This window comes from Melozone crissalis, unplaced genomic scaffold (genome assembly GCF_028551555.1).
Source record: "Melozone crissalis strain CALT ecotype California unplaced genomic scaffold, PUWL_Pcris_2 ptg000537l_1, whole genome shotgun sequence".
In the NCBI taxonomy this organism is placed as follows: Eukaryota; Metazoa; Chordata; class Aves; order Passeriformes; family Passerellidae; genus Melozone; species Melozone crissalis.
This window is the reverse complement of record NW_026536235.1, coordinates 2,899,199-2,926,385: the sequence shown is the minus strand read 5'-3', so window position 1 is coordinate 2,926,385 and position 27,187 is coordinate 2,899,199. Positions and strand designations below refer to the sequence as shown.

Below are 27,187 nucleotides of genomic sequence, written 5' to 3'. Positions count from 1 at the left end.
CCGCCTTAAGGTGGAGCCGCCCGCGGCTCTTAAGGTGGCCGGGACTGAGGGGGGGCGCGATGGACCCCCCCAAAGTGCTGATTCACGGCGGGGGGGGGGGCAGGACGGGACCCTGGGGGTGCGGACGGGGAGGGGGAGCCGGGCCAGCGCCCCCCCCCGGCCCCCCTGCTCGGTGCCCCCCCCGCGGGAGGGCCGCGGTCCTGACTCATCCCCCCCCCCGGTACAGCGGGGGCTCTGCCCGGGCCCCCTGCGGGTGACCCCCAAACACGGCGGGGGGGGCCGGAGCTGACCCGGGGGGCACCGGAGCTGACCCGGGGGTCTCCCGCCGGTGAGAAGGGCAGCCCCACCATGGGGGACAGCCCGGGACACCCTCATGGTGCCCCCCAGTGCCACCCGGCCTGTGCATGCCCTCACCCGTGAGCCCGGCCCGTGTCCCCCCATCGCTGTGCTCCCCGTGTGCCCCTCGTGTGTCCTCCCGTGCGTCCCCCCCGCACTGTCAGCCCCTGTGCCGCCCCCAGGTTTTCTCCTGTGTCTGCCCCTTGTCCCCCCGTGTGCCCCCCATGTGTGTCCCCGTGCGTGTCCCCGTGTGCCCTCATCCGTGTGTCACCCTCTGTGTCACCCCCCGTGTCTCCCCCCATTCCCCGCCCCTTGTTCACCCCCGGTGTGTCCCCCTTGTACCCCCATGCCCTGCCCGTGTCCGTGTGTCCCCTGTCCCCCCCATTGTCCCCTCTTGTCTATGTGTACCCTGCCCTCTTTAATTGTCCCCGCTATGTCCGTGTGTCCCCTGTCTCCCCATTGTCCCCCCGTGTCCGTGGGGTGCTGTGTCCCCGTGTCCCCTATCCTCCCATTGTCCCCCCGTGTCCGTGTGTCCCCCCACTGTCCCCTCGTGTCCGTGTGTCCCCCTGTCCCCCCCATTGTCCCCCCATTGTCCCCCCAGTGCCGCCCCCGCCCCGTCTGCTCGCTCAGGCCCCGCCCCCGGCCCCGCCCCATCAGACCCCGCCCCATCCATCAGGCCCCGCCCCATCCCCGCCCGGCCCCGCCCCTGCGCTCTCTCCTCTCGCTCCGCCCCGCGCTGCTCTCGCGAGATCGGCCCCGCCCCGGCCCTGCGCGGCCATTCCGGGACCCCCCGGCACCGGCCCCCCCTGCACGGACCCCCAACACCGACCCCCATTACTGACCCCCATTACCGACCTCCCAATACCGGCCCCCAGTACCGCCCCCGCCATGGCCGACCCCAAGTACGCCGACCTGCCCGGCATCGTGAGTAAGGGGCCGGGCTGGGGAGGAGCCGGGGCTCTGAGGGGATGTGGGAGGCTATGGGGGGAGTGAGGGGATCAGGGACCTGGGGTGCTGAGGGGTCTGAGGGATCGGGAGGGCCGGGGGGATCAGGAGCCTGGGGATACTGAGGGCTCTGAGAGATCGGGGGAGGTCTGAGGGGGATATGGAGGCGCCTGGGGATGATGAGGGGTCTGAGGGGATCGGGGAGGTCTGAGAGGATCAGGCGCCTGCGGGTGCTGAAGGGTGTGAAGGGATCAGGGGCCTGCGGGTGCTGAGGGGTCCGAGGGGATCGGTGGACGTGTGAGGGGATCGGGGGCCTGGGGATGCTGAGGGCTCTGAGGGATCGGAGGGATCGGGGGGCTCAGAGGGGTGATGAGGGGTCTGAGGGGATAGGGGTGGTCTGGGGGGATCAGGGATCTGAGGGCTCTGAGGGGGTCGGGAGCGCCAGGGAGATCAGCGGGGTCTGAGGGGATCGGGGGCCTGGGGGTGCTGAGGGCTCTGAGGGATCGGAGGGCCAGGGATTCAGGGGGATCTGAGGGGTGCTGAGGGCTCTGAGGGATCGGAGGGCCAGGGATTCAGGGGGATCTGAGGGGTGCAGAGGGCTCTGAGGAGATCGGAGGGTTGAGGGGATCAGGGGAGCTCTGAGGGGATCAGGACTCGGGGGTTCTGAGGGATCGTGAGGGCCGGGGGGGATCAGCGGGGTCTGAGGGCTCTGAGGGGATCGGGGGAGTCAAGCGGGATAAGGGCCCTGGGGGAGAATGAGGGAACTGCGGGGATCTGGGGGTCTGAGGGGGCCAGGAGGTCTCAGAGGGGACTGGGGGGTCTGAGAGGGCCGGGGGGTCTGAGGGGGTCTGAGGGGGCCAGGGCATCTCGGAACAGGAGGGGACCGGTGGGACATGGAGGGACTGGGGAGGTGGGAGAAGGGCGGCTCTGAGAGGGGCCGGGGGGATCCGAGGGTGCTGTGGGGTGTCTCAGGGTGGTGAGGGAATCCTGGGGAATCTGCAGGGATTTGGGGGAAATCTGCAGGGATTTGAGGATCTGAGGGTGCCATGGGGTGTCTCAGGGTGATGAGGGGATCCTGGGGAATCTGCAGCGATTCAGGGATCTGCGGGCACTGGCAGGGGCTGGGGGTTCTGAGTGGTTTGGGGGGATCTGAGGGAATTGGGGGACTCAGGGGTCCTGAGGTGGTCCAAAGGCACTGGGGGGGCTGAGGAGCAGCAGGGACCAAGTCAGTTTGGGAGGTCTGAGCTTGGAATGACCGACAGGGTCTGGGGAGCAGGGGGATTTGGGGAATCTGGGGGTTGTGGGTCTGTGAGAAGATCTGGGGGTGAGCTGAGGGGTCAGTGGAGTGTGGGGGTTGGCAACGTTTGGGGTAATGGGAGGGGGTTTGGGGTGCCAGGGAGGGCCTGTCTGTCTGTGGGTCTGTCCATGGGGTGAACACAGATCCCCGGGGGGTGGGAGCACCCCGTGTGTTTGGGGTGACTGTGGGAACTGGGGGAGGTCAGGGGACAGGGGCAGTGAGTCGGGGTGCTGGGGGGACATTGGGGTGTTTGGGGGCAGTCAGCAAGGGCTGTCGGGACATTGGGGTGGCCATGGGGAGATGTGGCCCATCAGAGGTGTCCGTGGGGATGAGGTGTGGGGACATTGGGGTGTCCAGAGGGGGAGCAGAGGTGTCCATGGGGGGGGATGAGGTGTGGGGGTGAGCTGTGGGTCCCAGCCCAGCCCCTGGTGCCACAGGCCCGGAACGAGCCTGATGTGTACGAGACCAGTGACCTGCCCGAGGATGACCAGGCCGAGTTCGAGGCGGTAAGGCCCGGCCGGGGGGGGAACCGGCTGGAATGGACCCCCGGGACCCCCCGGGACCCCCAGGACTGGCACCAGGGCAGGGAACCAGCCCCCCATGCAACCAGCAGCAGCACAGCCTGCACAGGGACACAGCACCCACGGGGACACAGCACCCAGGGGACACAGCACCCACAGTGACACAGCACCCACGGGGACACAGCACCCACGGGGACACAGCACCCACGGTGACACAGCACCCCATGGGGACACAGCACCCACGGGGACACAGCACCCACGGGGACACAGCACCCACGGTGACACAGCACCCCATGGGGACACAGCACCCCATGGGGACACAGCAGCCATGGGGACACAGCAGCCACAGGGACACAGCAGCCACGGGGACACAGCACCCCATGGGGACACAGCAGCCATGGGGGACACAGCACCCACAGGGACACAGCACCCACGGGGACACAGCACCCCATGGGGACACAGCAGCCACGGGGACACAGCACCCACGGGGACACAGCACCCCATGGGGACACAGCACCCACAGGGACACAGCACCCACGGGGACACAGCACCCCATGGGGACACAGCAGCCACGGGGACACAGCACCCACGGGGACACAGCACCCCATGGGGACACAGCACCCACAGGGACACAGCACCCACGGGGACACAGCACCCCATGGGGACACAGCAGCCACGGGGACACAGCACCCACGGGGACACAGCACCCCATGGGGACACAGCAGCCATGGGGGACACAGCACCCACAGGGACACAGCACCCACGGGGACACAGCACCCCATGGGGACACAGCACCCCACGGGGATACAGCACCCCATGGTGATAATATCCCCCCACAGTGACAGTGTCCCCTGCAGTGACATTGTTCCCTGTGACAGTGTCCCCTCATAGTGACAGTGTCCCCCTACAGTCCCAGTATGACATGTTGACACTGACACGGTGTCAGTGTCCCCCATGGTGACAGTGTCCCCCCCTACAGTGACAGTGTCCCCCACAGTCCCAGTGCCACCCCAGTGACAGTGTCCCCCTGCAGTGACAGTGTCCCCTGCAGTGACAGTGTCCCCCCACAGTGACAGTGTCCCCCACAGTCCCAGTGTCCCCCATGGTGACAGTGTCCCCCCCACAGTGACAGTGTCCCCTGCAGTGACAGTGTCCCCACAGTGACAGTGTCCCTACAGTGGCAGTGTCCCCTGCAGTGACAGTGTCCCCACAGTGACAGTGTCCCCTGCAGTGTCCCCCCATCCCCTGTGTCACCCTGCCTGTGGGACAGGAAGGGGAGATCAGCACAGCCCCCTCACACAGGCTGGCTGTCCCTGTCCTTGCTGTCCTTGTCCCCAAGAGGAACGGGGCTGCCAGTGCCCCAGCCCCACCCCGAGGGGAACAAGGGGGACCCCCTAAAGCTGCTGTGAGTACTGGGGTGTCCCCAGCGTGGGCTGAGGCCATTGTCCCAGGGCTGTCAGTGTGCAGTGACGGGGGTTCCATCCTTGTGGGGACCCCCAGAGTGGGAGTGACCCAGAGCCCCATCACTGAGGGGCCCCACGGACCCCCAGGGCCCAGGGGGTGACACTGGATCTGTCCTTGAGGCCACATGGCAGAGAGGACCCCCAGGGGTGTGGGGTGACCCCCCCAGAGGTGTGGGGTGACCCCCAGGTGTGCTGGGGAGGACAATGGGGGTTCAGGGGTCACAGCCTGAGGGGTGACTCGGTGCCCCCCAGGCCAGTGAGGGGGTGCCAGGCCTTGGGGGTGCAGGGGGTGCAACCAGCCCCCCTCTGCCTTCAGTGCCATTGGTGTTTCTGGGGTGCAGGAGATTGGCACAGGTCCCTGGCAGGGAGCAGGGGCCCACCAGGTACCCCCAAATCCTGAGGGGGGCAAAGAGACCCCCCCAGTGAGGGCCAGAGCAGTGAGATGGGCTGAAACAGGAGTTGGAGCCCAAAGTCGACCCAATGTCACGAGATGGGAGGTGACAGATGGGGGGTCCTAAGCCCCCCCTGCCTTGGGGAGCCCTTCACCAGCTCTGGGGTGTTGGGGGGTCCTTCCTCCCCGTCGGGGAGCCCCCAAACTGACCAGGGCTCCCCCCGCTTCCCCCCCGCTCCCGCCTGGCCTGGACTCAGTTTGCACAAGTAAGCGCGGCCCTGCTTTGGGGTGCATGGGGGGGCGCTGCTGCATGTGCATGGGGGTTTTGGGGTGCCCTGCACTGCCCCCCGCTCTGCCTTGCCCTCTGCATCCTCTGCCTGCTGCCTGCACTGCCCACCTGGCCTTGGGACCCCCGGGACCCCCGGGCTGGGTCTCACTGCCCTGGGGCCCTGCCTGGGCATGGGGGGGCCGTGCTGAGGCCCCCACTGCTGCCAGCATTGCACGGGGCAGCTGCGGGGCTGGGGCAGCCCCTGGCCCTACAGAGCCCCCCCAGGCTCCCCGGGGGTCCCACAGGGTGTTGGGGTCCCGGGGGGAGCACCTGGCTGCACTCACGTTCCCCCCACCCTGGGCAGGAGCTGGAGCTGCTGAGGGGAGCTATGGTGTGATCCCCAAACTCTGCCATGTCCTGCTCCCCTCCAGGGCACAGCCCTGCTGTCCCCATCCCTGGCTGCCCCGGGTCTGTCCCACTGCCCCTCCTCCTGCAGGGGTCCCCAGCCCTCGGGGGTCCCCAGCCCTCGGGGGTCCCGATCCCGTGGGGTTCCCTGTCCCGCAGGGGTCCCCAGCCCTTGGGGGGCGGCGGGCCCGGGCCGGACCTTCTAACGCGGATTTTGTCTCTCTCTCCCCTCTCTAACCTTGCTCTGACTTTCTCACCTCTGGGAAACGCCAGGAGCTGGTAAGCGCCCGTGTCCCAGCCACTGTCACTGTCCCTCAGCCACTGTCACCCGCTGCCACCCACTGCAGCCCCCTAACGCTGCCAGCGCTGCTCCCGCCGCTCTCACTGCCCGCAGCCAACCAGGCCCTGATCCACCCGGGCCAGAGCCCTGATCCACCCAGGGCCCTGATCCACCCGGGCCAGGGCCCTGATCCACCCGGGGCCCTGATCCACCCAGGGTAGAGCCAGCCAGGGCCCTGATCCACCCGGGCCAGGGCCCTGATCCACCCAGGGCCCTGATCCACCCGGGCCAGGGCCCTGATCCACCCGGGGCCCTGATCCACCCAGGGTAGAGCCAGCCAGGGCCCTGATCCACCCGGGCCAGGGCCCTGATTCACTCAGGCCAGAGCCCTGATCCACCCGGGCCAGGGCCCTGATGCACCCGGGCCAGAGCAAACCAGGGCCCTGATTCACCCAGGCCAGAGCCAGCCGGGGCCCTGATCCACCCAGGGCAGAGCCAGGGGCTGCACAGGGGCACAGGGGAGTCCTTTGGGTCCCCCCAGAGCCCTGCTGAGCTGGGGACACCCTTGAGGGCAGCAGAGGGTGAGGGACACACCGGCTGTGCCCACCCTGCCTGGCACAGGGCACAGCCCCTGGACTGGGGGTCTGGGGGCTTACACTTCCCACTGCCCCCCTGATGAGCCCCAAAGGCAGCCAGAGGGCAGTGACAGCCCCAGGGGGCCGGGGGTCACCCTGGGAAGGAGGTTGTCCTGCCAAAACACAGCTGGGGGTCAGTGACAGTCCCACGGGGACAGGGTCACCCTGGAGGGACCAGCAGTGGGTCCTGGTGCTGGCCAGGGGCTGCTGGAATGTTCCACACTGTGGGATAGGCTGAACCTTGGGGGACTCTGAGCTGGGCCAGGCCAGGGGCCCCAAGTCCTGACACATCTTTGGGGGACCCTGCGTGCTGGGCTGGGCCAGACCAGGGCTCAGTGTCACCAGGGCCCAGTGCCACCAGGGCCCAGTGTCACCGGGGTGGTGTCACCAGGGCCCTGTGTCACCGGGTCTCAGTGTCAGCAGGGTAGTGTCACCAGGGCCCAGTGTCACCAGGGCCCAGTGCCACCAGGGCCCAGTGTCATCAGGATGGTGTCACCAGGGCCCAGTGTCACCATGCTGGGCCAGCCTGGGGTCTGATATCCCCCCTCCAGACTCTTGAGGGTACCTCCCCTGGGCCAGGCCCCTCAGGGGTGCCATGTCCCCACCCTGGCCCCTTGGGGACGTGCCACATCCCTGCCAGCAGGGCCCTCACCGGGCCGCACTGGGGGCCTGTCCTGGGGAGGAGCAGCGCCCCCAGCCCTGCCCACGCCTGTGCTGGGGGTGGTGGCAGCCTTGGGGCTCCCCTGTCCCCATCCCTGTCCGTGCTGGGGGGGTGGTGGCAGTCTGGGAGCGCCGTGTCCCTGTCCCTGACGTGGCCCCTTGTGCAGGAGGAGCTGAGCAGCACCAGCGTGGAGCACCTGATCATCAACCCCAACGCGGCCTACGAGAAGTTCCGGGACAAGCGCCTGGGCACCGAGGGTGTGGGTGAGCTGGGGGGCCTGGGGGGCTGGGCATGGGTCAGGGGGGCCTGGGCACGAGCCAGGGGGCAGGGGGCACCGAGCCAGGGGGGCAGGGGGCACTGAGCCAGGGGGCAGGGGGCACTGAGCCCCCTGGTCACACCCGGCTCTGCCTCCTGCAGATTTCTCTGACCGCATCGGCCGCACGCGGACAACGGGCTATGAGGCTGGGGAGTACGAGATGGTGAGTGGGCAAGGGGCACCCCCTCCTCACACAGTGCTGGGACACCCCTGGGTGCCACAGGGCCCCTGGGAGCCCCGGGGTCACCTGCTGCAGCCGCCAGGAGCTGTGTGCCAGCTCCAGCAGTGCCCTGCTGGTCTCTGCCCAGTCCATCCCAGTGTGCCACGCTGGGAGCCCCTGTCCCCAGCACAGACCCCTGAGGGTGCTCAGGACAGCGCTGTAACCAAGTCCCGGTGGAGCTGGGGGTCCCAGGGTGGATCTGTGGGGGACCCGGGGGTCTCAGGGTAATCCTGGCTGGCTCATGTTCAGCTGGGTGTCCCCCAGGACCCCCCGGCCTCTCCTGGGTGCCCCCATGTCCTGGTGCTGGGGCCTGTATCCCCCCAGCAGGGCCCTGCCTGTCCCCTCACTGACTGCAGTTCTGTCACCCCAATTCCCCGGGCTGTCCCAGTTCCTCTGCTCCCTCAGGACCCTCAGGGTGGGCTGCAGTCCCTGGCACCAGGGCCAAAGGGGAGAAGGTGGCTCTGGTCACCTGGCCCCTCCTTGGCCTGCAGGGAGGGGGTGACAGCTGTGTCCCCTGGGCTGGTCACTGTCCGGCCAGGCCATCACCCCCACACCAGCCCAGCTCAGGTTTGCTCTGGGCACAGCTGGGTTTGGGCAAAGAGCAGGGAACCCCCACATTGCACGGGGGGCACAGCAGCACCCAGAACCACCCCACAGCTGTAGAGCTCTGGGAGGAGGAGGAGGAAGAGGAGGAGGAGGAGCTCTAAGATGGGAAATCCATGGGGGTGGTGATGAGGAACTTCATGTGGGTGAGGATGAGGAGTTCCATGGGGGTGAAGATGAGCTTCATGGGGATGAAGATGGGGAGCTCTGAGTGTGAAGATGAGGAGCTCCGTGAGGATGAAGATGAGCTCCGGTGCATCCCCTCTCCCTGTGGGTTCAGGACCCTCCTGGGCTGCTCCTGCCCTGCCCCACTGACCCCACCAGGTTCCCTTTAGGTGCCACCTGAGGCTGCTCTGACCTGTCCCTGCAGGCCTCACCTGCTCCTTCTGCTTGGTGCCAGGTGCTGCCAGCACCTGTGAGCCCCCTGAGCCCTCTGAGACCCCTGGATTCTGTGAGATCCCTGACCCCCCCATGAGATCCCTGACCCCTGTGAGACCCCTGAACCTCCATGACCCTTCCACCATGCCATGAGCTCCCCTGACCCTGTGTGAGCCCCCCCTGAGCCCCCTGAGCCATTTCTCCCCCAGCTGGGTGAGGGTCTTGGTGCCAAGGAGACGCCGCAGCAGCGATTCCAGCGGTTGCAGCACGAGGTGCAGGAGCTGCTCCGGGACGTGGAGCAGATCCAGGTGAGCTCCCACCTGTCCTGGGGAATGGTTTGGGGGTGACACAGCCCCTGTGTGTGCAGGTGAGCCCCCATCTGCCCCAGGTGAGCCCCCCCATCCCAGGGTGTGTCCCAGGGGTGACGTGTCCCCGGTGTGTCCCCCAGAGCTCGGTGAAGGAGTCGGGGGCAGAGGAGGAGCTGACGCCCATGGCCCTGGCCAGGCAGGTGGAGGTGCTGAAGCAGCAGCTGCTCAGCTCCCACCTGGAGAAGGTTCTGGGCCCCGGTGCCGCCGTCGACTTCGCTGACCCCGAGGGTGCCCTGGCCAAGTGAGTGGGGGACAGGACCCCGGGGGGCACAGCAGCGTCCCCATGGGATGGCACAGCTTGTCCCCTGCCGCGCTGTCCCTGTGCCCACGCTGTCCCCTCCGGGCTGTCCCCAGGCGGCTGCTGCAGCAGCTGGAGGTGGCCAAGTGCAGCAAGGCCGCCCCGGGGAAGGGCCCCGCGCGGGCCGCACCCACTGCCGGCGACGCTGTCACCTTCGAGCTCTACTGGAGGCCCGAGCAGGACCAGTTTGCCCAGTCTGCCAAGGTGAGGGGGCTGCTGGAACCACAGGGGGGCACCACACCTGGCACCCGGCCCTGCACCGCGGCCTCAGCACCTGACCCCAAACCCCGCAGGTGTCGGAGCTGGAGAAGCGCCTGGCACAGCTGGAGGCGGCCATGAGGTGTGAGCCCGACAGCCAGGTGAGTGCCCAGGTGTGAGCCTGACAGCCAGGGCAGGGCCCAGGTGAGGGCCCAGGTGAGGGGGCTGCCCACTCTCCCTTCCTCCTGCCACTTTCCTACCCCCCCCCCTCACCTGGCCCTACTGACACCGTTTCCCCCGCAGAACCCGCTGCTGGTGGGAGTGAAGGGCTCCAGTCTCATGGTGAGTTGGGCAAGAGGGGTTTGGGGGAGCCCCTGTCCCCTCCTTGCCCTCAGCACTTTGGGGGGGCTGCTGTACCCCCCTCACCTGCCCCCCCTCCCCAGGACACGGTGCAGGTGCTGCAGGCCAAGGTGAACGTTCTGGATGTGGCTGTGCTGGACCAGGTGGAGGCTCGGCTGCAGGTGAGGGGAGCTGGGGGGCACTGCTGGGGTTAAACTGGGAGACATTGCTGGGTTTGGGGCCCACTGCTGGATTTGGGGTTCCTGTCTCCCCCACCCCAGAGCGTCCTGGGCAAGGTGAACGAGATCGCCAAGCACAAGGCCACGGTGCAGGACGCCGACACCCAGAGCAAGGTATGGGCTGGGGGGCCCAGAGGCCGGGGGGATGATCCAGAAAGGGCCCCCCAGGCTGTGCTGACCCCCCCAGGCTGTGCTGGCCCCCCCAGGCTGTGCTGGCCCCCCACCCCACGTGTGCCCCCCAGATCCACCAGCTGTACGAGACGCTGCAGAGCTGGGACGCCGTGGCCAGCGCCCTGCCCGACGTGGTGCAGCGCTTGGTGACCCTGAGGGACCTGCACGAGCAAGGTGGGGGCCGGGGGGCTGGGGGGCACCGGGTGGGGGTCTCTGCCTGCCCTCCCCAGCACTCAGGTGTGTGCCCCCACAGCCACCCAGTTCGGGCAGGTGCTGGTGCACCTGGACACCACACAGCAGGAGATCGCGGGGGCTCTCAAGGACAACGCGGTGCTGCTGGCTGAGGTGGGACCCCTGGCCCCCCATTGCCCCCATCCCCAGTGACCCCATCACCCATCCCCACATCACCCATCCCCCCCTGCCCCATCCCCACTGACCCCATCACGCCATCCCCACTGCCCCCATCACCCGATCTCCAGTGACCCGCATCACCCATCCCCCCCTGCCCCATCCCCACTGCCCCCATCACCCGATCTCCAGTGACCGCATCACCCATCCCCCCCTGCCCCATCCCCACTGATCCCCATCCCCCCCTGCCCCATCCCCCTCACCCCCATGCCCCCCTGCCCCCCATCACCCCATCCCCACTTAGCCCCATTTCCCATCCCCCCCGCCCCCATCCCCCCTCACCCCTGCCCCCCCAGGTGCAGAAGACCATGAAGGACAACCTGGCCATCGTCGAGGACAACTTTGCCGACATCGACGCCCGCATCAAGCGGCTGCAGAAGTGACCGGACCCCGGGACCCCCCTTGAGGACACCCCCGTGCCCCCCCAGGACCCCCTGGGCCCTGTGCCCCCCCCGCAGGTCCCAGCTGCTGCTTGTAAATACCCTGGCTCCGACCCCCATCTTCTGTCCCCTCAGTCCCCACGGGGGTCTCTGTCCCCCCTGCTCCCCCGCCGTGGGTCTCTGGTCCCCCTGTACCCCAATAAACAGCTCAGCTCCCAGCGTGTGTGTCGGTGTCTCTGGGCGGGCAGGAGCAGGGCCTCCCCAAACTGGGGGTGGCAGTGCTGGGACTGGGGGGACACGGGGAGGGGGGGTGGGAAAGCTGGGACTGGGGGGACACGGGGGGAGCCTGTGGGACCCCACAGGGATGGGGGGCTGGGGGCAGCCGGACCCCGCAGACAGGGGAGGGGTCCCGGGTATGTCCCCAGCCCTGCAGCCGCCACCCACAGCCAGAGCACGCCCATGGCGCCAGTTCTGCCCCCACAGGTGCCCCCAGGACCCCTCCGGTGCCGTCCCCTCGCCCCAGTGCCCCCCACGTGCAATGGAGGGGAGGGGATGGGGGGGCTGAGACCCTCCCGTTAATCCCGGGCGGGGAGAACGAGACCGGGTGGCACCGAGGCCCCGCCCACTCCCCGTATTCCCCGCCCATTTCCGGACAAGCCCCGCCCCTCGCCCCGTGCCTGCCGGGGGGCGTGGCCCATTTCCCGCCATTGCATCATCCCCGCGTGACCCCCCGCGCGCCCCTCCCTCGCGCTGGGCGGTGCCGTTTGTCCCGCCCCTGCCGCACTTCCATTGGTTCGCGCTCTCCTGCCAGTCACGGTTCCCACGCGCTTATTGGCGGCTACCGGCGCGAGCGTTGCGTCATGGTGTACATAAATCGGCGCGGCGCGGGGGGCGGGGCGCAGCGCGGGACGATGCGGACGAGGATGCACCGGGGGCAGCGAGCGGAGCAGGGCCGGGGGGAGCCGGGACCACCCAGGAAGGTGCAGAGGGGGGCGCGGGGGGCGCTGGCCGAGGGTTCCCGCTCGGTGCCGGGACGGGAACCGGAGCGCCCGGAGCCGTCGCCGCGGCACGGGGGCCCCGAGCCCCGCACTCGGGGGTCACCGGTCCTAAGAGCACCCCCTCCTCCTTCCCCAGGCATCGAGGAGAAAGTGCATCCTCACTGATCACCACACCTGAGAGCAGGTAAGGGGCCACCCCCGCCATGCCCTCCCCCTTTGTGCACCGGGGGTCCCGCCCGGGTCACCCCTCACTCCGCTCCCGTCCCTCCCGCAGCCCGCGCCGGGCCCGAGGTGACGATGGCGGCCGAGGGGCTGTGGGGGCCGGGCGGCCCCCCCGGCTGGGAGCTGGACGGGTGGTACCAGGACCTGCAGGAGGTGCTGGCGGCGGAGCCCCCCGGGGCCGCCCCCGCCTGGGGCGCCGAGCAGGTGAGCGCGGGGCCGGCAGCGCCCCCGGGGCGGCAGCGCGGGGCGCGGTTCCCCCTCCTTCCATCACCGGCCCCGGTTCCGCTGTGTCCGCAGGGGGAGCCGGGCCCGGGCGGCTGCGGGCTGGACCTGGCTCTGGCCGAGGAGCTGCTGCAGCTGCTGGGGCCGGAGGGAGCGGCTCCGGAGGAACCCCCGGCCGCGGCCCCCGGCGGGAGCGGCCCGGTCCGGCCCGGCCCCGCCGAGGAGGCGGAGGAGGAAGAGGAGGAGAAGGCGCGGGGGTCGCGGAGGAAGCGGCGCGGCGGCGCCGGGGCCCCGCGGCAGCGGGACGGGGAGCGGCGGGTGCGGGAGCTGACGGCGCACAACGAGCGGCTCCGCGCCGAGATCCAGCGGCTCAGCGCCGAGGTGCAGCGCACCCGGGCCGCGCTCATCGACCGCATCGTCAACCTGCGCCAGCTGTAGCGGCTGTCCCGGGACAGGACCGGGCACAGCGACAGGGGGACAAGGACTCTGCTGCCCCACGGACTGCGGGGCAGCGCCACGGACAGATGGACATTATGGACAGACAAGTGGATGCAGCTGCTCCACGCCGTTGTACAGATCTCGTTGTTTATTACACGTATCCAACCACACCCAGCACGGCCCAGTTTGGTTACTGGAGGCGCTGGGGCCGCTCCTCGGGATGTCCCAGTTTGGGACTGGGGCTACTTCTTCCGCTTGCCCTTGGGCACCTCGGGGCTGCGGCCTTCGGCCAGCGCCAGCTGCCGCTTCAGCTCCAGCAGTTTGGCCACCTGGGCGTCCACCTGGGCCTTCTCCACCTGGGCAGCCTTCAGCTGCCTCACCAGGTTGCCCTGGACAGGTGGGAGGAAGGATTTGAGGGTGTGATGAGGCTTTGGGGTTTAAAGGCATGACAGTGTGTGCCCCATGCCCTGTCCCCCCTCACCTGCTGGGCCACCTGCTCTGTCAGCTCCTGGATCAGTTTGGGGTCACCTGGAGCCGCGGCGGTGTTGGGAGCTGGAGGGGGGGCTGAGGCCGGGGGGGGCTCTTTGGCCTGGAAAGGAAGAGATGGGGAGAAGCCCCCTCACTGATATTCCAGGCAGGTGCAGCTCACCTGGGGCAGCACCAGGAGATACCTGGGGCTCTACAGCAGCACCTTTGCACTGGGAATGGGGAGGGATGGGGCTGCAGGTGCCCAAAGTGAAGTGAGGGAGCTTTGGGGGGCACCTGAGCCCCCACTCACCTGCCCTCCCCCGAAGCGTTGCCGCAGGGCTTCCACCTGCTCAGGCTCCAGCTTCTGGAACAGGGGGCTCACCTGGCCACAGCAGGGACAGAGGGGTCACACCTGGGGGGCAGCACCTGCGGCTCCCACCCAGGCAGGGCCTGCCCTGCCCTCCCGGGGGGCACAGGCCGTGCCGTACCGTGCCCACGCGGTGCCCGGCGGGCAGGGTGCAGGTGAGGCCGGGCCCGAGCCCGCAGCGCTCGGGGGGGATGCGGAGCTGGGCCTGGATGGCGGCGCTGACCCCGGGCACGAAGGGCTGGAGCAGCGCGGCCAGAGCGGCCGCCAGGTTCACTGCCACGCCTGTCACCGTCCCTGCGCGCTGCCTGCGGGGGGGACAGCTCGGTGACACCTCTGTGACCCTCCCTGCTCAGTGACCCCCGTGTCCTGCCTAGGGTGGGGACAGCTTCGTGACCCCCCTGTGACCCTCCCAGATCAGTGACCCCCGGGCCGTGTGCCTGTGCACTGCCTGGGGGGACAACACCTCAGTGCCCATTGTGCCGCTGTGTCCCACCCTTGTCCCCCTCCCTTGTCACTGCCCGTGGGAGGGGCCATCAGGGACCTTCCAGTGTCCCCCCAGCTCCTGGCTTCACTCCATGCCTGCCCTGTGCCCCCCACCAGTGCCAGCCCCACCCTGACAAGAGCCAGGAGTGGGGACCCCTCCATGGCACCTCCAGTCACCCCCCACCCCCTCAGATCATGGCTGTGCCCCCCTCCAGTTCCCCCAGTCCCCAGCTGTGCCCCCTTCCTGTCCCCAGGTGCTCCATCCATCCATCCCTGTCCCTCTCATGTCCCCCTCCAGTGCCCCCAATGCCCCCCTGTGCCCCCTCCCTGTCCCCAGGTGTCCCCTCCCTCCCTACCTGTCCCTCTCGTCGCCCTTGATGCGTTTCCAGGGCTCGTTCACCTGGATGTATTGGTTGCCATGGCGGGAGATGCCGAGCACACACCTGAGAGCATCCCGGAGCCTGGGGGGGCACAGGTGGGGCTGAGCACCTGCAGGGCAGCCCCTGCACCCGCCCCCCCTGGGTTTGGGACCCCCAGCACCCACCGGACCCTCTCCATGAGCTGGTGGTACTGGCGCATCTCCAGCGTCACCCGCGCCAGCAGCCGCTGGTCCTCGGCCGTGAGCGCCATGGCGGGCACAGCGCCCCCGAAGAACTTGCACACGAACATGCCGGCCCTGCACGGGGGGACAGGTGGGGACAGGTGTGAGAACAACCAGGGACAGGTGGGGACAGCCCTGGGACAGGTGTGAGCACAGCTCAGGGACAGGTATGAGCACAGCCCTGGGATAGGTGGGGACAGGTGTGAGAACAATCAGGGACAGGTGTGAGCACAGCCCAGGGACAGCCTGGGGACAGGTGTGAGCACAGCCTGGGGACAGGTGTGAGCACAGCCAGGGACAGTCTGGGACAGGTGTGAGCACACGTGTGAGCAGAGCCCAGGGACAGTCTGGGACAGGTGTGAGCAGAGCTGTGCCCAGCCCTCTCCCCAGCAGTGCCTCACCTGTTGATGAAGTTGCCCAGGTTGTTGAGGAGCTCGGAGTTGTTCTTGAGCATGAGGTCGGCCCAGCAGAAGGCGCTGTCCTGGCCCTCGGGCCGCAGGTACAGCAGGTAGAAGCGCCACACGTCGGCCGGGATCCCGGTGTCCTTGGCCATGTCCCCAAACACGCCCACGCCGCGGCTCTTGGAGAACTTCCCGTCCTCGTAGTTCAGGTACTCTGGGACAGGTGAGCACCCACCTGGGGGCTGCGCCCTCCCAGGCAGGAAACGGCCCCAGGAACAGCAGGGGGAGCGGGGAACACCCACACCTGGGGACCCCTCACACCTGGGGATCCCCACACCTGGGGTTCCACAATACCTGGGGACTCCTCACACCTGGAGACCCATCCAGCTGAGGATCTCCAACACCTGGGGACCCCTCACACCTGGGGATCTCCAACACCTGGGCACCCCCAACACATGAGGACCCACCTCAGCTGGGTCTCCTCAACACCTGTGTCTCCCCTGGGGATCCCCAACACCTGGCGACTCCTCACACCAGGGACTCCCCTACAGCTGGGGCTCCCCACACCTGTGGGTCCCCACACCTGTGGCTCTCTGGCTCCCCACTCTTGGGACTCCCTAACACCTGGGGACCTTCCCCACCCCTGTGTCCCCCCCGGCCGTACCTGTGGCAATCAGGTGATTCACCAAGGTGTAGTTGTCATCGGCGCCCAGCAGCGAGCAGGGGAACACCACGCTGTGGAAGGGGACGTTGTCCTTGGCCATGAAGTTGTAGAGCTCCACCTGGCAGGTAACGGGGGCAGGTGGGGATGTCAGCCAGGTGTCCTGCTCCGTCCCCACCTGCACCATCACCTGGCTGTCCCACCTGCTGGGGGTTCTTCCACCAGCGCTCCCAGTGCTCGGTGTAGTTGGCGGTGATGGACAGGTACCCGATGGGGGCGTCGAACCACACGTAGAACACCTGGGGAGGGTGGGACTGACCTGAGCAGGTGAGCCCGGCAGGGAGGGTGGGACTGACCTGAGCAGGTGAGCCCGGCAGGGAGGGCAGGACCGACCTGAGCAGGTGAGCCCGGCGGGGAGGGCCCAGCAGGGGCACCTGGGGGCCGGGGGGCACTCACCTTGTCCCGGAAGCCGTCGAGGGGCACGGGGGTGCCCCAGGTGAGGTCGCGGGTGATGCAGCGCGGTTTGAGCCCGTCGCGCAGCCAGGTGCGCGTGATGTGCCGCGCGTTGGGCGTCCACTCACCTGCGGCCCAGGTGCGCTCCAGCCACGCCTCCAGCCGCCCCTCCAGCTGTGGGACACACGGGTGGGACACCTGGGCACCCTGGGGGGACCTGTCCCCTCCTCAGTGCCCACCCCAGGGTGCTGCTCACCTTGGGCAGGTCCAGGAACAGGTGCTGGGTGGGCATCACCACCGGGGTCCCACGGCACAGCTTGCACTGCGGGTTCTGCAGGAAAACGGGGGGCCCCAAGGTGGGGGGGGTCCCCATAGGTGAAATGGGGGGTCCTCATGGGTGGGGTAAGGGGCCAAAGCAGGAGGGGAAGGCTCAGAGTGAGTTAAGGATGTCCACAAAGGTGGGGGGAGTGGGGGTCCCCACAGGTGGGGCAAGGGGCATTGCCAAAAGTGGGAGGGGAAGGCTCAGGGTGAGTTAGGGAGGTCCTGAAAGGTGAGGGGGTCCCCACAGGTGGAGTTGGGGGGTCTCCAGAGGTGAAGGGGGGGGTCCCCACAGGTGGGGTAAGGGACCAAAGAAGGAGGTGAGGACTCAGGGTGAGTTAAGGATGTCCACAAAGATGAGGTAGAGTGGGGGTCCCCAAAGGTGAAGTGGGGGTCCCCAAAAGTGGAGCTGGAGGCTTCCCACAGGTGGGGCAAAGGACGTTTCCAAAAATGGGAGGGGAAGGCTCAGGGTGAGTTAGGGAGGTGCATACAGGTGAGGGGATCCCCACAGGTGGACTGGGGGGTCCCCAAAGGTCACAGGATCCCCACAGGTGGTGCGGGGGTCCCACAGGTGGCACAGGGGGTCCCACAGGTGGGTGTGGGGGGTCCCCAAAGGTCACAGGATCCCCACAGGTGGCACAGGGGGTCCCACAGGTGGCACAGGGGGTCCCAGGTGTGGCCCACCTGCAGCTCCACGGCATTGATGAGCTTCCCGCAGCGGTCGCACTGGTCGCCCCGGGCCTCGCCGTAGCCGCAGGAGGGGCAGGTGCCCTCCACGAAGCGATCGGCCAGGTAGCGCCCGCAGCGCTCGCACCTGAGCTGCTCCAGCGTGTCCTGCAGCAGGAACCCCCGCGCCAGCAGCCGCTGGAAAATGTCCTGGGCGATGCTGCGGGAGGGAGAGAATGTTGGCACAGGTACCCCGGGGCAGGTGGGCTCAGCTGGTCTGGGGGCTCAGTTGGTCCCCAGGGGCTCACCTGGTTAAAATGGCTCACTTGGCCTGCAGGGCCTCACCTGGTCTGGGGGCTCACCTGGTCTAGGGGCTCACCTTGTCAAAATGGCTCATGTGGCCTGCAGGGACTCACCTGGTCTAGGAGCTCACCTGGTCTAGGAGCTCACCTGGCCCTCAGGCACTCACCTGGTGTGCTGGGGGTCACCTGGTCTGGGGCCTCACCTGCCCCTCAGGCTCTCACCTGGTCTAGGAGCTCACCTGGCCCTTAGGGGCTCACCTGGTCCCCAGGCTCTCACCTGGCCTAGGCTCTCACCTGCCCCCAGGCGCTCACCTGGCCCTTAGGCACTCACCTGGTCCCCAGGCTCTCACCTGGCCTGCTGAGGCTCTCACCTGGCCTAGGGGCTCACCTGCCCCTCAGGCTCTCACCTGGCCCCCAGGCACTCACCTGTTCTGGGTGCTCACCTGGCCTAGGCTCTCACCTGCCCCCAGGCTCTCACCTGGTCTGCTGGGGCGTGGTGGTGCGGCCGAAGTGGTCGAAGGAGATGCGGAACCAGGCGTAGATGTCGGCGTGCAGGGCGTGGTAGCGGTCGCAGAGCTGGCGCGGGCTCAGCCCCTCCTGCAGCGCGCGCGTCTCCGTGGCCGTGCCGTACTCGTCCGTGCCGCACACGAACAGCGTGTTCCAGCCCCGCAGCCGGCTGTACCTGCAACGCCTGCGCTCAGCACGGGCACACCTGCCATGGCTGGCACACCTGGGCTGAGCATGGGCACGGCCGGCACACCTGCTCACTACCTGCACACACCTGGGGCTCAGCACGGGCACACCTGGGCTCAGTACCTGCAACACCTGGGGCTGAGCATGGGCACACTTGGGGCTCAGTACCGGCAACACCTGCGCTCAGCACAGGCACACCTGGCATGGCTGGCACACCTGGGCTCAGTACCTGTAACACCTGCACTCAGCACGGGCACACCTGCTCACTACCTGCACACACCTGCACTCAGTGCTGGGCACACCTGGGCTCAGTACCTGCAACACCTACGGCTCAGTACGGGCATGGCGGGCACACCTGGGCTCAGCATGGGGACACCTGGAACACCTGGGCTCAGTACTTGCACACAGCTGTGCTCAGTGCTGGGCACACCTGGGCTCAGCACGGGCACAGCTGGCATGGCTGTGGTCAGCACTTGGCACACCTGGCCTCAGCACCTGGAATGCCTGGCACACCTGAGCTCAGCTCTGGACACACCTGGCACACCTGGCCTCAGCACCTGGCACACCTGGGGCTCAGCACAGGGCACACCTCTGGGGGACCTGGCACAACTGACGGCGAGCACCTGGCACACCTGTGTGTGGGCAGCTGTCACAGCTGTGGGGGCACCTGTAACACCTGCAGGGCACGCCTGTCACATCTCTGGGGACACACCTGCAGAGGCACCTGTAACACCTGAGCATGAGCATGTGTATGGACAGCTGTCACACCTGCAAGGACACCTGTGATACCTGTGCAGGCAGCACAGCCCCCCCAGACGCACACCTGTAACACCTGGACAGGTGTTCACACAGCACAGCCCCCCCCAGGCGCACACCTGTAACACCTGGACAGGTGTTCACATAGCACAGCCCCCCCAGGTGCACACCTGTAACACCTGGACAGGTGTTCACACAGCACAGCCCCCCCAGGTGCACACCTGTAACACCTGGACAGGTGTTCACACAGCACAGCCCCCCCAGGTGCACACCTGTAACACCTGGACAGGTGTTCACACAGCACAGCCCCCCCAGGTGCACACCTGTCCCACCTGTGCAGCCCCAGCCCAGGGTGCCCAGGCTCACCTGGCGAAGGTGTCGGCGCTGAGCACGCAGCCGATGATGTTGCCCAGGTGAGGGACGTTGTTGACGTAGGGCAGGGCGCTGGTGATCAGCACGTTCCGCTCACCTTCCACAGGTAACCTGCCAGGGAGGGGGGGTCAGGGCAGCGCCCCCCTGCCCACACCCCCCCCTCAGTGCCACCTGGGCACTCCCGCCCTCCCTCATTCGCTCCCACAGGTGAGTGCCACCTGGGCATGCACACACTCCCACAGGGGAGTACCCCTGGCACACCTGTCCCATACCTGTCCCTTCCTCACTCCCATAGGTGAGCACCACCTGGGCACGCACACACTCCTGGATGTCAGGTGTCACACCTGTCCCACATCTGTCCCTCACACAGGTGACTGTCCCAGGGCACACCTGTCCCACACCTGTCCCTAAATCACACAGGTGAGTGACCCCTGTTCCCCACCTGACCCTGACTCACACAGGTGTCCGTGGCTCCCTGGGTGTGTCACACCTGTCCCTCACTCACACAGGTGTCCGTGGCTCCCTGGGTGTCAGTGTCACACCTGTCCCACACCTGTCCCTCACACAGGTGTCCGTGGCTCCCTGGGTGTTAGTGTCACACCTGTCCCACACCTGTCCCCCACCTGTCCCTCACTCACACAGGTGTCTGTGGCTCTCTGGGTGTGTCACACCTGTCCCACACCTGTCCCTGACTCACACAGGTGTCCGTGGCTCCCGGGGCGGGGGCAGCGCCGCAGGGCCCCGTGCCCAGATCTCCACGGCCGCCGCGATGTCGTCGTCGGTCAGCGCCCGCTCGGGGCTCTCCTCGTCCTGCTGCGGGCACCAGGTGAGGGGGGCGGTGCCCACCTGCGCCCCGCCCTCCCCCCCGGGGCGGGGCCGCACCTGGGGCTCGCGGGGGGGCCCGGGCAGGTGCGGGGGGTGCTGGGCCAGGTGTGCCCGGAGCTCCCGCAGCGCCTCCGGCAGCAGCGCGGCCGCCGCCCGGCACGGCTCCAGCGCCGACACGGCCCCGAACCACGAGCGCAGCACCTGCAGCTCACCTGGGCACGGGGGGACAGGGGGGGACAGGAGGGGTCAGCCCGGCCCGGCAGGGACACCCCCAGACCCCCGGACCCCCCTTGGATCCCCCCCGGCCGCTCTTACTGGGCAGACTGGTCTGGTCCTGCAGCACGGGGAACAGGCTGCCCCACACCACGACATCAGCCACCGAGGCGGCGTCCTGGGGACACACGGACATGGAGGGACTGGGGACACTGGGAGTGTGAACTGGGGACACTGGGAGTGTGAACTGGGGGCACTGGGAGGGACTGGGAGCACTGGGAGTGTGAACTGGGGACACTGGGAGTGTGAACTGGGGGCACTGGGAGGGACTGGGGACACTGGGAGTGTGAACTGGGGGCACTGGGAGGGACTGGGAGCACTGGGAGTGTGAACTGGGGACACTGGGAGTGTGAACTGGGGGCACTGGGAGGGACTGGGAGCACTGGGAGTGTGAACTGGGGACACTGGGAGTGTGAACTGGGGGCACTGGGAGGGACTGGGAGCACTGGGAGTGTGAACTGGAGCACGGGGAACAGGCTGCCCCACACCACCACATCAGCCACCGAGGCGGCGTCCTGGGGACACACGGACATGGGGGGACTGGGGAGGACTGGGAGTGTGAACTGGGGGCACTGGGAGTGTGAACTGGAGGGACTGGGACAGACTGGGAGTGTGACCTGGGGCACTGAGAGGGACTGGGAGGAAATGGGAGTGTGAACTGGGGCACTGGGAGAGCCATGCAGGATGAATAGAGACAGACTGGGACAAACTGGGGACACTGGGAGGGCACTGGGTGGTGCTGCCAGGTGAAGGCAGCACTGGGAGTGTGAACTGGGGGCACTGGGAGGTACTGGGAGGCACTGGGGCCATTTTCCACCCCGGGGTCAGCGGTGTCCCACCCTCCCCTCCCTCAGGCACACCTGGGCACAGGGCTGGGGACAGACCTGGGGACGGTGCTGGGGACACAGCTGGGGCCACCCCTGTCCCGCAGGTGACATCCAGCCCACCCCACCCCCTCACTCACCCCGGCCAGGTGGGAGGTGCCGCTCCGGGCCAGCTGCTGCTCCAGGTGAGCCAGGAGGGGCTGCAGGAGCCCCAGGGCCTCGGGGCCCGCCCGGCCCTGAACCAACCGCAGGTACAGGGCAGCGGCCACCGCCGGCTGGGGACACAGGGGACAGCGGGGTCACATTGGGGGACACAGCGGGGACATAATGGGGTCACACCGGGGGGACACAGAGGAGACATTGGGGACATAATGGGGTTACATTGTGGGGACGCAGCAAGGGATGGAGGGGACATAACATGGTCACATTGGGGGACACAGAGGGGACATAATGGGGTCACATTGTAAGGACAGTGGGGACATAACCGGGTCACATCGAGGGGCACGGCAGGGACAGCGGTGTCACATTGAGGGGACACAGCGGGGTCACACCGGGGGGACACAGCGGGGACATAAAGGGATCACATTGTGGGGACACAGCAGGGACATAATGGGGTCACATTTTGGGGACACAGAGGGGACATAATGGGATCACATTGCGGGGACACAATGCGGTCACACAGTGGGACACAGCAGGGGACAGCGAGGACACAACAGGGTCACATAATGAGGTCACATTGGGGGACACAGCAGGGTCACACCCGGAGGGACACAGGAGGGTTCACACCAGGAGACACAGCAGGGAGGACAGTGGGGACAGCAGGGTCACATTGTGGTGGACATGGAGCACAGAGCCTCGGGGACACAGTGGGGTCACACTGGGGACACAGCGGGGTGACAGCAGGGGGACAGCAGGGTGACATTGTGGAGACACAGTGGGGTTACACCGGGGACACAGCAGGGAACAGCAGAGACATAATGGGGTCACATCAAGGGACACAGAGGGAGGACAGTGGGGGACAGCAGGGTCACATTGGGGGGGACAGGGAACACAGAGCCTCGGGGACACAGCAGGGTCACACGGGGGACACAGAGGGGACATAACAAGGTCACAACATGGGGACACAGCGGGGTCACACCAGGGGGACAGCAGGGTCACACTGTGGGGACACAGCAGGGTCACATCAGTGGGACACAGTGGGGTTACACTGGGGACACAGCGGGGGCCAGTGGGGACATAATGGGGTCACATTGTGGGGACACAGCGGGGTCACACCGGGGGGACAGCAGGGGGGACAGGGAGCACAGAGCCCCAGGGGAACAGTGGGGTCACACTGTGGGGACAGGGCAGCACAGAACCTCGGGGACACATCAGGGGGACAGGGAGCAGAGCACTGGGGGCACACCAGGTCACACTGGGGGCACACCAGGGTCACCCCGGGGTCCCTCACCTGCAGCTCCGTGGCCTCCCATTCCAGCCACTGCGTGGTGAGGTCGGTGGGCTCCTCCCCCCGGCACAGGTAAAAATACCTGGTGGGAGAGAAGGGGGGTCGGGGGAGGTCCAGAGGGGTTTGGGGGAGCTTTGTTGGGGCTTTGGGGCATGCACGGGGGTGTAGGAGGATAAGGGGATGTCAGAGGAGGTTCTGGGGGTTCGGGGGAGGTTCTGGGGGTGGCTTTGGGGCAGGGCTGGGGGGGAAGCTGGGGGCTAAGGGGGTGTCGGGGCAGGCTCTGGGGGTTTGGGAGGCTTTGGTGCAGGGCTGGGGGGAATCGGAGCAGGTTCGATGTCGCAGACATTTTTTCATAGAAATCTTTTCTTTGAGACTTGTTCATCTTCTGGGAAGCTGAAGCCCCAGAAAGAGAATGTAAACAATGATTATCAGCTGCTGTAGAATGCAATAAGATGCACCTGTGATTAGTTCATGTGTACAATTAAGGGCCAATCACAGGGCAAGCTATCTAAAACACAGTGACAGAGAACTCTCTTGTTTTTAGATTCTTTTCTATTCTATTCTTAGCTTAGCAGCTTCTGCAACTTCTCTCTTTATTCTTTTTAGTATAGTTATAATGTATTATATATCTTATATCAATAAATCCAGCCTTCTGAGCATCAAACAAGATTCTCATCCTTCTCTCACCCTGGAGACCTTCATCAAGTCGCTGTAATAGTTCTGTGGGGTTTCAGGGAGGTTTGTGGGGCTTTGGGGCAGGACTTGGGGGATCAGGGGAAAGGGAGGGGGTCTGGGGAGATTCTGAGGGTTTGGGGAAGGTTTGGGGTGTTTTTGGGGCAGGGCTCGGGGCAGGTTCTGAGGGGTTTGGGGCAGAGCTCGGGAGATCAGGGTAGGTTCTGGGGGTTTGGGGTGCTTTGGGGCAGGGCTCGGGGCAGGTTCTGGGGGTTTGGGGTGCTTTGGGGCACGTTCTGAGGGTTTGGAGGAGGTTTGGGGCACGTTCTGGGGGTTTGGAGGAGGTTTGGGGTGCTTTGGGGCAGGACTGGGGGGGTCGGAGCAGGCTCTGGGGGTTTGGGGTGCTTTGGGGCAGGGCTGGAGGGATCAGGGCAGGCTCTGGGGGTCTGGGGGGCTTTGGGGCAGGGCTGGGGGCGCTGCCGGGCCCCCCGCACTCACTGGCAGATGGCGTTGGGAGAGAACAGCACGGTGCCGCTGTCCAGCTCCAGCCGCAGCTCCAGCTCCGGCCCGGAGGTCTGAGGCCGCTCTGTGGGAAGGGACCGGGACAGGCTCAGGCTCGGCTCAGGCTCGGGTCAGGCTCAGGCCCTCACGGGGGCCGGGGCAGGGCAGGGCCGGGGTCAGGCCCGGGGGCGGCGGGCGCGGCCGTGCAGCCCGGGGGGGGGCGTGGCGGTGCCGGTCTCACCTGCGGGGCCGCCCAGGTGCGGGCGCACGGGCGCGGGGGCGGCGGCGGCGGCCGCGAGCACCTTGAGGGCGGCGGGAGCGCCCGGCGGGACCCGGAGCCGCATGGCGGAGGGGGCGGCGCCAGCGCCGCGGGGCGGGAGGGGCCGCCATGCCTGGGGGCGGGGCCAAGGCGGGGAGCTCCGCCCCCGACACGCCCCTCTCGTCATGCACACAAATATCGCGAGAGCACGGGCGGAGGGGTTGCCATGGCAACGGGGACGCGGCTGCGGGGCCGCCATGGCCGGGATGGGGGAAAGGGATAACGGGAAAACGGGATAACGGGATAACGGGAAAACGGGAAAATGGGAAAATGGGATAAGGGGATAACGGGATGGCGGGATAGCGGGGTAACGGGGGAGCGGGGTAATGGGATAGGGGGATTGCGGGATAGGGGGATAGCGGATAGAGGGGTAACGGGATAGTGGGATAACAGGATGGGGGATAGCGGGATAAGGGACAGAGGGACGGCGGGATAGCGGGACAGCAGGATGGGATAATGGGATTGTGGCATAACGGGATAACAACAGGGATGGCGTAACGGGATGGGAGCTTGGATCAGAACTGGGATGGGATGATGGAATCCATGGGATGGGGTGGGAACTAGGATGGGATCCATGCGATAACGGGATGGGAACTGGCATGGGAATGATGGGAATGCTGGGACTGGAACTGGGATGGGATAATGGGATGGGATCTATGGGATGGGAACAGGGATGGGATAATGGGATAAGGGGATGGGAATGATGGGATGATGGGATAACGGGATAATGGGATGGGATGGGATCCATGGGATGGGATAATGGGAATGATGGGAACGATGGGATAACGGGATAATGGGAATGATGGGAACGATGGGATGGGATAATGGGATAAGGGGATGGGAATGATGGCATGATGGGATAACGGGATAATGGGAATGATGGGAATGATGGGATGGGATAATGGGAATGATGGGATGGGACAATGGGAACGATGGGATGATGGGATAACGGGACAATGGGAATGATGGGATGGGATAATGGGAATGATGGGATGGGACAATGGGAACGATGGGATGATGGGATAACAGGACAATGGGAATGATGGGAACAATGGGATGGGATAATGGGATGGGAATGATGGGATGATGGGATAATGGGACAATGGGAATGATGGGAACGATGGGATGGGATAATGGGAATGATGGGAATGATGGGATGGGATAATGGGAATGATGGGATGGGATAACAGGAATGATGGGAATGATGGGATGGGACAATGGGAATGATGGGAACGATGGGATGGGGCCCAGCCGGGCCCGGTATGGTAGATAGGGAAAAGGCGCTGCGGAAGATCTCGCGATGTCACGGAAAGGCAGGACCCTCTGTTCCCCGTAGATAAGAAATTAACATAGGAATGTAGCCTCCCTCAACCGAATACCAGTAACTTTCCATCCCCTACCCAGTAACTGTCCACCCCTTACTAACCATAGATGGTAAAGACAGATCCACGTTGACGTAGAGACCCCTTAGACTATAAAAACCCAAGAGATGAGATAATAAAAGCCTTTTGACCGTCCATCACATTGATGTCTGCGTGTGTCATTGGCCCGAGCGGCCCTGGAGAGTTTGGGCCGCCGTGCTGTTCCTCTGAACCAGGTCGCCTGCCTTGCTCCAGAAGGCAACAGCCCGGGGGGCCTCAGGTGACCCCAAACCCTTCAGGACCGAGCCCACTCCCAGGGTCCGAAGGAACCCAAGGGCAAGGTTGGGGTTTTACCCTAATTTTGTAAATTTAACCCAAACTCAGTGAACCTCACCCAAATCCCAGCGCGTTTAACCCAAATTTCATTATTTAACCCAATTTTTGTTCTATTTAGCCCAGATTTCAGTGGTTTAATCCAAATTTTATTAATCTTCCCCTGTTTAAGCCACAACTCCAAGCCAAGTTTAACCACTTTTTATTTTTCCACTTAAATATTCTCTTTAAATACAGCATTGTCCCGGGAAACTGCAGAAAAGCAGGAAAAATGAATAATAGTGGGGAGAAGCTTTGGATTCACTTGGTGGCATTAAATGTGGAGTTAAAATGGAAATTAAAAAACCAAAAAATGAAATTAAAATGGAATAGAAGAAAGGAAAAAAAAAAGGAAGTTAAAAGGGAAATTAGAAAGGAAATAAACTGAATTAAAAAAGAAAGAAGTGCAAGTAAAAATTTAATAAAGAAATAAAAAGGTAATAAAAACAGAGAAAGGAACTAAAAACAAAATTTAAAAAAATTAAATTTAAAAGGGGAAGGAAAACAGAATTAAAAATTAAAGGAGTAAAAAAAAGAAGTAGAAAAAAGGGGAATAAAAAATAAAGCAAGAGATCAAAATGAGATTAAAAGTTCTGAAGCTGCTTTGGGCACCCTGGGGAGAGGTTTGGGGGTCCCCAGGGGTTTTGGGGGGCAGTAGCACCAGCAGGGGCAGATCCATGGAAGCCAGACTGGATCTGGATCAAATCCAACCAGGGGAAAGGGAAACCCCCCCTGAGCCCACGGGGTTGGGAAAACGGGGGAAATGTGGGAATTCTGGGGTGAAATGGGGGAAATCTGGGAATTCTGGGGTGAAATGGGAGAAATCTGAGAATTCTGGGGTGAAATGGGGGAAATCTGGGAATTCTGGGGTGAAACTGGATAAATCTGGGAATTCTGGGGTGAAATGGGGGAAATCTGGGAATTCTGGGGTGAAACTGGATAAATCTGGGAATTCTGGGGTGAAATGGGGGAAATCTGGGAATTCTGGGGTGAAATGGGAGAAATCTGGGAATTCTGAGAGGTTTGGTGTGAAATGGGATAAATCTGGGAAT

At 65.6% G+C, this 27,187-nt stretch overlaps 3 protein-coding genes across 5 annotated transcripts; 2 read left to right on the top strand and 1 right to left on the bottom strand.

Moving 5' to 3' along the window:
- The first annotated feature begins 1,158 nt into the window (after nucleotides 1-1,158).
- Nucleotides 1,159-11,211, top strand: DCTN2 (dynactin subunit 2). Of its 2 annotated transcripts, none has more exons than XM_054295179.1 (14): nucleotides 1,159-1,260; nucleotides 3,016-3,084; nucleotides 7,369-7,465; nucleotides 7,620-7,681; nucleotides 8,929-9,027; nucleotides 9,168-9,328; nucleotides 9,442-9,589; nucleotides 9,679-9,744; nucleotides 9,887-9,925; nucleotides 10,027-10,104; nucleotides 10,204-10,275; nucleotides 10,404-10,506; nucleotides 10,586-10,677; nucleotides 11,037-11,210. In XM_054295179.1, exons 1-14 carry the CDS (start codon nucleotides 1,225-1,227, stop codon nucleotides 11,121-11,123), a joined length of 1,209 nt encoding a protein of 402 aa, XP_054151154.1. In that variant the 5' UTR covers nucleotides 1,159-1,224; the 3' UTR covers nucleotides 11,124-11,210. The 2 variants fall into 2 exon arrangements, with proteins under 2 accessions (XP_054151154.1, XP_054151153.1); XM_054295178.1 differs by lacking the exon at nucleotides 1,159-1,260 and adding an exon at nucleotides 2,886-2,911 and having other exon boundaries at nucleotides 2,970-3,084; nucleotides 11,037-11,211.
- An 800-nt stretch (nucleotides 11,212-12,011) lies between these two features.
- Nucleotides 12,012-13,018, top strand: DDIT3 (DNA damage inducible transcript 3). The gene is made up of 4 exons (XM_054295183.1): nucleotides 12,012-12,100; nucleotides 12,255-12,302; nucleotides 12,393-12,544; nucleotides 12,638-13,018. Exons 3-4 carry the CDS (start codon nucleotides 12,416-12,418, stop codon nucleotides 12,998-13,000), a joined length of 492 nt encoding a protein of 163 aa, XP_054151158.1. The 5' UTR covers nucleotides 12,012-12,100; nucleotides 12,255-12,302; nucleotides 12,393-12,415; the 3' UTR covers nucleotides 13,001-13,018.
- Nucleotides 13,019-13,022: 4 nt separating this feature from the next.
- MARS1 (methionyl-tRNA synthetase 1) lies at nucleotides 13,023-24,427 on the bottom strand. 2 transcript variants are annotated; one of them, XM_054295171.1, is made up of 21 exons: nucleotides 24,325-24,427; nucleotides 24,081-24,168; nucleotides 22,914-22,992; nucleotides 21,604-21,738; nucleotides 20,682-20,757; nucleotides 20,424-20,578; nucleotides 20,239-20,354; nucleotides 19,536-19,652; nucleotides 18,199-18,402; nucleotides 17,437-17,638; nucleotides 16,691-16,765; nucleotides 16,438-16,608; nucleotides 16,185-16,280; nucleotides 15,985-16,102; nucleotides 15,321-15,534; nucleotides 14,863-14,994; nucleotides 14,675-14,779; nucleotides 13,957-14,140; nucleotides 13,779-13,850; nucleotides 13,482-13,589; nucleotides 13,023-13,389 (listed from the first exon to the last, which is right to left on the bottom strand). In XM_054295171.1, the coding sequence occupies exons 1-21, from the start codon at nucleotides 24,425-24,427 to the stop codon at nucleotides 13,243-13,245; spliced, it is 2,697 nt and encodes an 898-aa protein (XP_054151146.1). In that variant the 3' UTR covers nucleotides 13,023-13,242. The 2 variants fall into 2 exon arrangements, with proteins under 2 accessions (XP_054151146.1, XP_054151147.1); XM_054295172.1 differs by having other exon boundaries at nucleotides 20,239-20,351.
- Nucleotides 24,428-27,187: the final 2,760 nt, after the last annotated feature.